Raw genomic sequence first — 11,374 nt, 5'->3', positions numbered from 1 at the left:
AAAAAGTGAGGAACTGGTAACTGGGATGGTGAGCATTATGTTTAGAGGATAATTTACTGTGTTGAAAAAACTTGTAAAAACAAAATTGTTTTGAGCTTGCAAGCCACGAGGAAGTTGCTCCTATCTTGAATGCACCCTGTCAGCCAGCTTGCCCAAGATGGACAACTTCCCAGTGTAGTTGGGCTATTCTTGGAAACTGCTGATTGTTGTAAAATTTTTCACTGCCTCAGCTATTCTTACAAGGTAATGGGGTCACAAGATTCACAGGCTAACTGCTAAGTTCCGCTTTTGTATGAACCCCTTGTTTGCTTGGATAGCTGAGGTGTTTGCTGGACATCTGTCACAAAATCAAGCTTTTGCCTGCACCTAAACTAGGTATGAGTTAACTCGGTCCCCCAAAATTATAACTTTGTGGGTTTTGCCTTAAATTCCTTGGACTAACAATAGTCAAGGCCTTATCTAGAGAACTCTCTGGTTTGGTCCTGGCCAGTTTTTGTTGGTTTATTTTGTTTTGCTTTGCCTTGTTTAATGAAAAGCCTCAACATTTACTAAAAATGTGGAGTCAGACTGGTGAATTTATCGAATGACCCCAGACCCACAACTTACTAAGGGATGTAGTTTGGGTGGTTCTCAATTTTGAGTGGAAGATTGGGTGATATAAAAATTTTTCCAATGCACATGTCCCTTCCCATAATTCATCTGATTTTAATTATATGCACACCCAGTTGTGCATAGGTATAAGATGATAAATAGGAGAGTCTTTCTAAAAGTTCAGCTTGAAGACCGTTTTGCCTTATTGCACATAAACTCAAATCTGGTTTGGTCCAGAGGATTGTGGAACAGAATTGATCTAAGTTTGTTGTTAAGGAGAGGAGAAACCTATCCCATTGTTCAGAGAGGCGTGTGTAAGCATCCTCTGTGCAGGTAAGGTCTTGGGCTGCCAAGTGCACTATTATTATAAAGGGGTGTATGTGTAGCCCAGGTACAGTGGGATGTCAGGATGCTAAGCCACTCTCTATGAGTGTTTGTCTCAGCAGAAGACCTTGAAGTGTTTATTAAGTGCCTGGAAATGTGGTGTTCAGGAGACTCAGAGAGTCAATGCAGTCAGTTCTTCAAGATGCTCTCAATCAGGTGAGACAGATAAGTAAACAGCTAGCCCAAAGCCAACAGGAGAAGACAGCTGTATGCAGATCCACAGGTTCAGAGTCCTGCCTAGGGCATTCTTGGTGGGGGCAGGAGACACTCCCAGTGACCCACACTCTGCAATCTTGCCCTGAGTCCCGCTTGGAGCCTGCTCTTCTGGCTGTTTCCTCCCCACACCCTCACAGCTCCCAGAGGTGGATATTTACAACAGGTTAGACCGTGCTAAGCACTTCACATCCGATAGCTCATTTAATCCCTTCTGAGCATCATCCCACAACGAGCTAATGTTTTTTTCTCTCCATTGTACAGACAAAGGTTTAGGGAAAGCTAGTCACAGTGCAGGCAAGTTACCTCCATCCCCTTCCCATGTCTCAAAAACCTGAAACGGAAGTCCAGAAGAAGCATAATCATTCTTTTTCTCAAGGACTAAAAATTCCACCATGGCTCTCTGCCTCTAAGCCCTATCGTTCTGGGAAGACATGAAAAACGGTAGCTCTTCTTGGGTCTTTAATGCTGAATAGGATATGCGGTGTCACAGGCCAGGAAGCTGCCCTCACCTCTCTTCATTACACTAATTGCTCTGAGGATGAAATATGACTTGTCTCCCTCCTCCCTTATCCTCCTCCTAGCCAGAGCCCTGCCACTTTAGAATATTATCCACGTGGATCAGAGAAGGCTCCCCAGCCTCATTAGACAGCGGCTGAACTTCAGATCCTAGCAAGGAAAAGACTTAGCCATGTTGCCTCATTTCCTAGTGTGCCGGCTGGTTGCTGTTCTAGCCAGGCACACATGCTCTCATATAGGCCTTGCATTCTAACCTTTGTCTCTTACAACTTCCTGGCCCAGGCAGTAGCTGCTTCCCACCCACCCACCCACCCATCACCGACGCGTGGCATGATCTTCAGAGCCCACTCCAGTTCCTCCCGTCTCTCTCCCCTTTATTCTCCCTGCCCTGCTTCTCTCCGGAGATTAACATCAGTAACCAGATCTGTGATCTAATTGGGCCACATGGATTGCACCTGTCTGCCACCATGGACGCCAGTCAGCTTAATCGGGGCTTAGCCTTCCCACCGTAGGCACTCTTCCCACCGTAACGTGGCTCTGAGGCCAACGGAGAGAAAGCCACCGTTGGGGGCTGCCGACCCATCGATCGATCGGTCTGCTCTGCTCCTCACAGCATGCCTGTTGTGCATATTTTCAGGCATGTGACCTCTACACATACTTACACCTGCTAAAGACTGGAGGTACACACTGCGCCTTCTCTCCTCCTACTCTCCAAGCGCCTCTTACTCCTTCAGTCTCCCTTCCCAGCCAGACAGCACCTCATCTTTCCTTAACCCCTGCACGGAAGGCCTCCAGCCCCAGAACGTCTCAAAGACTCTCACCGTGGCAGAAGCGCACAGACCAGCTCACAGAGCTCAAGGCTTCCTTCACCCTCCACCAGAAAGATGTAGAAAGTTAGAGAGGCACTGTGCTGCCGGTACTTGTTGGTTTTGTAATCGGCCAAATACTTAAGAAGTACGGGTCCTCCGAGGTCGTATGGCCTGTCCCCCCTCCCCGTTAGGACCCCTCTTGCTGTCTTCCCTCTTTCGTGTTTTACCATCTAATGCCAACGTCTTGCTTAGGGTGGGTCTTGTACGGAAATGCTGCCGTGTGTGTTGAATGCTCGCAGCGGAGTTAATGCTGGTTATCTGAGGGGGAAGGTGGGCAGTTAGGAAGACCGAGTCTGGTCAGTTTGGGGAGCTTGGTGTCTTGTCTGTTTGTTGTCTTGTCTCTACTCATTTAGGGAGTAAGTTTTGTGGAATTAAAGAGTAACCAATGACCTCTCTGGCCGGGTTTCTCAACTCTGCACAGGGATAATCTATTAGATAAAGATGATCTAAGGAAACAGAAGCCTGGGGTTATTTTAAGTCAGGACAAAGCTGGTGACTTCACCAGACAGCCTTTTTTTTTTTTTTTAACTCCTCTGCTGGTCTCCAAACCCTTGCAAATCCAGTTGGCAGCTTTCTTCTCCCTGAGAGGATCAGCTTGCCCACCCTTGGGGCAGGGCGAGGGAGGGGGGAGAAGGTTGGGTACTCAGCCGACAGGCAGCCACGGGCCTCCTCAGCCCTGCCTCTTCTAACCCTAAAGGCAGGAGTGTTTGGGATCGCACAGGGCCGGGCCCCTCTTCCTCCTCCCTCCCCAAGGCAGTGTAGGCAGGGCGGGGAAAACTCTGCTATTTGTGTCTCCACGCCCAGAGCCAGTGCCGTTCACAGTGTGGCGACCAGGGAGGCGAATTCATCTCCAAGGCTCCCGGGTAGTGTGGTCCTCGAGAAGGCTAGAGGCTGCTCTTGCATCCTGCACCGAAGCCCAGTGCAGGGGACACGATTGCGGCCCCCGTGGGTGCCACCTAGAGTGCCTGATGGTGAAATGGTTAGCGATGCTGCTGCTGCTGCTGCTGCTCTGGATGCAGCAGCTGCTGCTGCTTGGGGCTCACCCAGGCAGCGCCCAGGATTTGACCCTCACCCCGGAACCGGCCCTCGAGTGGCTAGGTGAGTGTCCCCAGCGCCGGGGTTGGGGCAAATTGGCACTCGGGAGTCAGGGGCAGGAAACGGATAGGGGTTGAGCAAGAAGAGCAAGCAAGAGCAAGTCCGAGTTTGTATTGCGGTCGCTTGTGTACTGTCCCGAGGCAGATGGGACAGAATCGTCCCTTCGGCTCTCCCATTGGCCTCCGAATTAGGGCGCGGTGAGAGGCAGGATCTTGCTCTCCAGGCTTGCAGGTCGTACTGGACTTGGGAGGGTAAGAATAGCTTCAAAATGTAAAGTTTACAAGAGTTGTTTAGGAAAGTCACCTTTCAGATAAAGCTGACAAAAAGATGTCTCATTCCATTCCCTTTCAAAGCTAGAACTTGGCTCACCGTGTGCACAACACTCTACAGATGACCCCCAAAACAGGCCTGTCTGCTCCGCCCCTCGGGAAGGCGGGGCACCGCGTCGAGTCTCTCAGCAGAGTGAACCGCATTGAGATTTGTGTAGACATGAGCTACCTTCGGCTCCTCGGTTTCTCTAGGCTGAACAATGGATCTACAATATTCATGAAACCACTGAAAATTAAGTTACACATCCCAAAACACGTGCACCAACTGCTAAATTCAGCATAGGTTTGAGCGCTAACCACATACAGTAAGACTCAGAAGTGAACGTGTAAGAAATCCAAGCAAAGATCAATGCCCTCAAGGACCAGCTCAGAAGCCAGTCTCTGAGACACGGCAGGTGTGTCCCAGAAGGCATGATTGTGTGGTGATAGAAGCAAGTATGTGGCCTCAAATCAGACAGAGCTCCCTGGCAGCTCCCATCCGCTCTGACCTAGGAATACATTTGGAGAAGAAGCACAAAACAAAATGTAATCCAGATCTTTGTTCTATTATTTTCCTTTCAATATATACACACTTTTAAAAAAAAATTCTGGGTTGTACTTCCTAATACTCTCCAGGGACTTTATGCCCACCGAGGCTAAACCACACCAACGCTTCTTCTGGAGCAGCCACAGGTCGGAAATGCTCTGGAGGTATTGTTCAATTGAGTAAAACTCTCTCTCAGCCCACGTACACAAACACACACACACACACACGTCCTGCAGTTGACAGCATCCGAATCTTGGGCGTAGGTTTTAGGCAGGAAGTAGCCTGTGAGAGGAGCTGGGAGTGAGCCACGTGATACACATCTGGGGATCCCACAGTCAGGGCCAGCACCCACCGTGAGGTAATCCTTTCTATATTTGACAGACCCAAATCCTGACCCGAGATGGTGGCTAATGAGGCCTTCTTTTCCAGAATCAAGGGCACTTTGAAAATGAGAATCACCAGCTCCCTGCTGTACTTTCTAGGTGCAGCCTGCAAATCTGAAAGTTCAGCGTGGTGGGCATAAAGATTCTTCAAAGGCAGGCACTACAGTGGGGGTGCTACCTACCTACCACACAGGCTCCCTTCCTGATCCCAGCGCCTGCACCAGCTGAATCACAAGTGAATTGTAGACAGGTGTGAATCAAGTGTTTATTAGCAAAGAAGGAAAAACCAAAATATTCGTATGGGGGGGTGGGGCCTGAAATAGTGTCTATTTCTCTCTTAGGGTTTCTATTGTTGTGATACACATCATGAGAAAAAGCAACTTGGGGAAGAAAAGATTTATTTCACCTCACAGATTACAGTCCATCATGGAAGGAAGTTGTGGGCAGGAACTAAAGCAAGGCAGGAACCTGGAAACAGGAGCTGATACAGAAGCCACGGAAGAGGACTGCTTACTAGATTGCTCCCCATTGCTTACTCAGAATGCTCTCTTATAGCGCCTGGCACCGCCAGCCCGGGCAAGGGAGGCAGCACCAGCAGTAATCCCACAGACTGGCCTGTGGTGCGTTTTCTCAATTGAGATTACCTCTTCACAAATGACTCTGGTTTGTGTCAGGTTGACATAAAACTGGCCAGCATGACTGAAGTTCACATTTAAGTGCAGGAAGCCAGGGACAGCCACAGTGTGCTTAGCCATATTCAGAACACCCCTGTTTCTCATCGCTCCAGCACCACGTTGATTTACCTTTATCCGTGACTAGCATCCACCTAACAACTAAGATGAAAATACACATCATTTTAGTGGCATGCCAATTAAGAGTGGATCTATAGCTATGTATAGCAGGTTGCATATGCAATATTGTTCTGTGCATTCCAAGTGTTCCAGCCCTGCGAGGCCAAGGATACTACGTTGTGCTGACTTTTCAATCATTCATCAGTAATCTGTATGCAAAAATCAGTAAATATGTCAAATGGCAGTAGAGTTCACTGAGTTTCAGAGCCAGACTGAATTCAAACCCTAGATATGATATCTGCGCCTCCGTTTCCTCCTTGTAAAACATAGAGCCTCATAATGGCATGTGTTTTCCGTTAGCGGTATGGTCTTCATGGCACCTTCTTCCTATGGCTAGTCCAGACTGTTTGGGCAGTTTGGCAACCCTATGTCAATCATTTCCTATCCTCAGCACTCCAGTTGGCAGATCCTGTCCTCCACTTCCATGGTGACTAAAAAGGGCCTTTTGTGGTTGACTTTCCCTCACTGAGTCCTACCATGTGCTTAAATTTGATAATGCCACTGTTCTGGTTAGCTTCCTGTTGCTGTGATAAAACACTCTGACCTAAAGTAACCTGGGAAGGGAAGGGTTTATTTGACTTACACACCATTCCCAATCTATCATTGAGGGAAGTCAAGGCAGGACATAAAGGCATGAACTATGGAGAAACATAGTTTGCTGGCTAGATCTCTGCTTAGCTCATACTTGGCTATCTTCCTTATATGGCCCAGGACCACCTGCCCAGGAAATGGTATCTCCCATTGTGGTGGGGGACGGGGGTCCTGCATTAATTATCAATCATGGATATGCCCACAGACTAACCCAATAAGCATAATTACTCAACTGAAACTCCTTTTGCAGGTGATTCTGGGCTGTGTGGAGTTGTCAAGTTGATCACTCACACACTCCAGATACTGGGAGGGCGAAGGGAGGAGAAAGAGGGAGCAGAGCATCCTGGGGAAAGACAGGCAACGTTTCTGCTAAAGGAAATAAACTAAGGGAGAGTCAACCCATTTGAAGCGACATTGAAAGTTAAAAGCCCTAACTGTGAAGTGGCCCTGATAAGAGTATAGTGAGAGAGTTTCCTCCAGTGGTATCAGCTCCCCGGATGCACAAATGTAGTGAGCTCCAGCAAGCTGGGGTGTCTCTTCTGAACAATCAGTGCCAAGAAAAATGAGGGAGTGGGTGACTAGGAGATCAGTCTCTTGACCATGGGCCCTGTCTAAAGAAATGACGGTGAAACGAGATGGGCGATGGGAAGAAGGGCGAGCAGTGGCTGAAGGTCTCCCTGGTTTCTATCTGGTAAATGTCATGTGCTCTTCCACTGTGCAGCTTTGGGCTCCTCAGAGAGCAAGCCGTGAGATGGGCATTTACTGCAGTGCAGATGGTTTATTTGGGAGGCAGTTCAAGGAAGCATGGGAAGGGAGAGAGGAAATGGGCAGGGAAGGGAAGAAAGCCTGAGGTTCAATTCCATGGTGAGAAGACCCACTTAGAGGTCTCAGTGGGCCCACAGAGGGACAGAAAGCTGTGGTATTTTCCACTAGCATGTTCCCGCCACCCCCACCCCCATAATTGCCATTCCTGAAACATTCATTCTCGGATGTTTCTGGCCCTCCGGAAACACTTGGATAGAAACAGGACTTGTCTGCAAGTGAGCAAGCACCAGGTTAGAGGATGTGAGCCCAGGGCCAGCAGCAGCAGCTCTACAACCCCATATTGGAGATATAAAAACAGGAGTGATGTGACGCTGTCTCCAAGAAGCCCAAGACAGGCACAGAAACACAACCAACCACAGAAAGTACAGTAGGCAGTAGGACACCAAGCCATGGGCCCGGGGCTGGAGGGCTTCGGAGGAGGGACAGGCCTGAGGAGCTGGGGACCTGCCACAAGGCTCTTGTTTTCCTAAAGAGTAAGTGGGGGGGTTGACAAATGAAGAAAGGGAGATAGGGTATCAAGTCATAGTTTACGTGAGAGCCACATCAGCAACGTCAAAGTTCAGCAAGCTGCAAGTTACTGATGAGGCTTTTATTTGTGAAGAAAGGGGCCTGTTAAGGTCGCTGAGGCAAGTGTGGGGCTCATTGTTCAGTATCCCAGAATCTTATGGAGACTCAAGAATACTGGCCACTGGAATGAAGGACCCGCACCCCACCTCAGCAAAGACATCATCTGGGAAGTTAGAGTTGAGCTAAGTCAGTCTTCACAGGGAGCAGCAAGCTTGAAATACACACACACACACACATACACACACACACACACACACACACACACACACACACACACACACACACACACATACTTTTTTTCTTTTAAAAATGAGTAAGTGAAAGGAGGTTGGAGAAGTTCTTGAAAGGGGAGGGTGGCAGACATGGAAAGTCCCATGTGGGAAATGTATCCATTCTGGGTACTGGAGTCAAATGTGTGTAGTTCCCACAACTTCCTGGGACGATGTGGTTGCAGGAGTAGTCATGACATTGAACAGTAAGTGAAAAAGGAGATGTGAAGCAGAAGTCAAGAAACCAACTGGCCAGAGCAATACTAGAGCCAAAGTCAAGGGTGTAGTGTTCACAGAAATATTTCATACTACAAATGCATAGTATATAACTAAATGTTCCATTTAAAAGACGCCCTAGCCCAATATATCATACTGGCGTTTTTTCTACTCTATACTATGCTGTTTACTCTGTAGTAGTGGTTATGATACTAAATTCATTTCATAAGCTACATTAATAGGCACAGCCATCAGCAGGCAAAGCACTGGGCCAGAGAATTGATGAATCTGTGTGGAAGTTAAAGATTTTCAGATGAAGAGAACAAAGAGGAGCCTGCTGCTGCCAGAGTCATTGTGTTGTGCATGTGAGGAAAAGTGTGGTTCAGGGCAGAAAGCCCCAGAAGAGGAAGAGAAGAGAGATTGCCACCTGGGAGAGCTTTCCAGGGAGGAGGCTGTGGTGGGGAAGAGGCAAGGCTCTGGCATTCTCCCTTAGCACCATTTCTGATACACAGGTTGAAATGCCCTCTTTACTGATCCTAGTGGTTTCCAACCCTGGGGAGGACTCGGTGCCAGTTTATCTGCATCATGATGAACCTCATTACACTGAGGTAGGCAACGGCAATATATACCTTCCTGAAGAGGAGGCCAGGTTAAGTAGCTTGCATCTACAGGACGTGTAGAACAGGGCTCCAGCCCAGTCGTCCATGCATTGATTCGAAGAATTGCTGGATGTGCCTCTGTGACCCTGTGGTCTAGTTCAGTCCTTCTCCTACTCTATACTTGGAGCATGAAGATCAATTTAGCCCTGGGATGATCAATGGGGCCCCTCACTCTCAAATCCCACAAATACAAGTGAATGTATTCAGAAAGCAAAAAAAAAAAATGCATAAACCTGTTGATTTATATACCGTTCTAGCAAACTCCTATGTCCTTAGGCAATACGCCGTTCTCCTAATCTGGAGATTGGGAATTTAAGCAAAAGAATGCCCAGACTGGTTTAGCTGCCTTCCCTGGCCACATATCACTCCAGCCCTTTGGACCTCATTTCTCCTATCTCTGCCCAGCATCTCTCTCTTCATGTTTTCCTTGTTATGCCTCCTCTGATTGGCTCTTTACCTCACTCACTTACTTTGCACAGTAACATAGATTTCCAGTTTGCCTGGTCTTTTTAACTCTTCATCATTGTTTCTAATCTTGTTTCCATTGTTCATTGTCACAGCAACAGGTGCTACCCAATCTAGGTCCCAAGGCAGTGACTAGAAAGGTTAAGTCACATAGGGAGCCCATTTGAACACTGGGTTCCTCCTCTTTGACCTGACAATTCGCTCATTTATCTCAGGTGTCCTAAAGCAGAAATGCTTTTGTACTATGTCTTCTGAACTCAACCCCCCCATCTATCAGAGTAACAGATTTGAGACATCTACGAACTGTTCCTTCTGTGTGCTCTAAGAAACTGTCCTTGAAAGCTTTTTAGGAGATGTTCTGGCACATAGCTGAGAACATAAATCGTGGCTTGAATTGATTGAAGTGAAAAGAAATATTATAATTTATAAAAAGAAACAAACCAAAGAGCACCTTATAAATACCAGATTAACTATAGTATTTCTGTGAAGTAAAGCCACTCAAAGAAATGGGCTCTGTGATAAGTCACTAAATAAAGCAAGAGCCTTGGACTTTCATGAGTGGCCACATGACTTGTTAATTTATGATACCTTCCAGACTACTGTTGTTCCAAAGGAATATGTTATTACTGCTGTTGAAAAATTGCAAGGATAAAAATAAACAGGAAATTCAAAGTGATTATGTAACTATGAACACTTTTTTTTTTCCACTGCCCTGACATTCAAAATTAAGATGTGTTTTCACTTTCATTAATGTTTTCAGAGTGATCCGGATGACCAAGGGTACCCCCATATGGGAACCTGTAGCTGGAGTTTTCCTGTGTCCCACCAGGTCAGCAGCCGCTCAGACCCAAGTAAACACAGAGAGGCTTATATTAATTAAAACTGCTCAGCCATTAGCTCGGGTTTACCACTGGCTAGCTCTTACATTTAAACTCAGCTCGTTTCTGTTAATCTATATGTCGCCATGTGTTCCATGGCTTTACCTCTGTAACATTACGTGCTGCTCCTGGAACAGCAGGCTGGCGTCTCCTGACTCGCCCTTCCTCTTCCCAGAATTCTTCTTGTCTGCTTATCCTGCCTATACTTCCTGCCTGGCTACTGGCCAATCAGCATTTTATTTATCAACCAATCAGAGCAACACATATTCACAGCATACAGAGCTACATTACCCATCATTTCCCCTTTTCTTTCTATTTAAAAGAAAGTTTTAACTTCAACACAGTAAAATTACATATAACAAAACAGTTATCAAGCAAGAATTACAGTTATAATATCTAGTCTGTTTGTATTTGGCAAAATGAAAGAAAATATTTTATCATCTATCCTATGTTTGTGAGTCTAAAGTTTCATATCTAATTTATCTTTTATCATAACCCATCGGGAGCCTATGATGCAAGCACTAGGATGAACCCATTATTCAGGTGGGGAGTCCAAGGCTGATTCTCTTCTAGTCCCAAGCATGTGTCCTGTAGCCTGCCGGCCTTTTTTCTACAGCACTAACTTAGGTCCAAGAAGATCAGGGAGGATTCATGGGCATGTATCCAATGTAGTTTCTTGGAGTCCCAGTTTCAGAGGGGCCTCCAGCATATAGTTTAATGCTCTGTGGTTCGGGGTCTTAGTAGTTTTTCTCTCTGAGTTTATGTACCTTATGTAAGTCTGATGGACAGGGGAGAACAAACCAAAGGATTGGGATTCAATTTTCTCCTCTGGGATAGGTTCTTGACTACTTCCTCCTGGTACATCCCCACAACCACTGCTATTTTCCACTCGGAGTAGCAAGCACATGGCCTGGGGCCTGAGAGTGGACTGCCCTCTGGCCAGCAACCTCACCACATACTCTAAGAAGGCTGAGTGGGAGCTGAACACCTGTGTCCAATCTAGATACTGAGTATGTGTCAAGAAGTATTATGGGACAGAAAGTGCGAGCCTTGTGGGCCTGTGGGAAGGAGAGCTATCCCTACACGGTTAGTCAGGGACACTCGTTCTCATTTTGCACTGGAGTCTGCAAATAATACAATAAGA

General features: G+C 47.0%; 1 protein-coding gene across 1 annotated transcript in view; it reads left to right on the top strand.

The window, feature by feature from the left end:
- The first annotated feature begins 3,367 nt into the window (after window positions 1-3,367).
- The window catches only part of Pla2r1 (phospholipase A2 receptor 1), a 128,441-nt gene continuing 120,434 nt past the window's right edge, over window positions 3,368-11,374 (top strand). Inside the window, exon 1 of the mRNA XM_042275349.2 lies at window positions 3,368-3,674. Within this exon, the coding sequence (XP_042131283.1) occupies window positions 3,545-3,674 (130 nt within the window). The 5' untranslated portion in view covers window positions 3,368-3,544. The remainder of the gene's footprint in view (window positions 3,675-11,374) is intronic.

This window comes from Peromyscus maniculatus, chromosome 4 (assembly GCF_049852395.1).
Source record: "Peromyscus maniculatus bairdii isolate BWxNUB_F1_BW_parent chromosome 4, HU_Pman_BW_mat_3.1, whole genome shotgun sequence".
Classification (NCBI taxonomy): domain Eukaryota; kingdom Metazoa; phylum Chordata; class Mammalia; order Rodentia; family Cricetidae; genus Peromyscus; species Peromyscus maniculatus.
The sequence above is the reverse complement of the archived record's forward strand: the minus strand, read 5'-3'. Positions and strand labels throughout refer to the sequence as shown.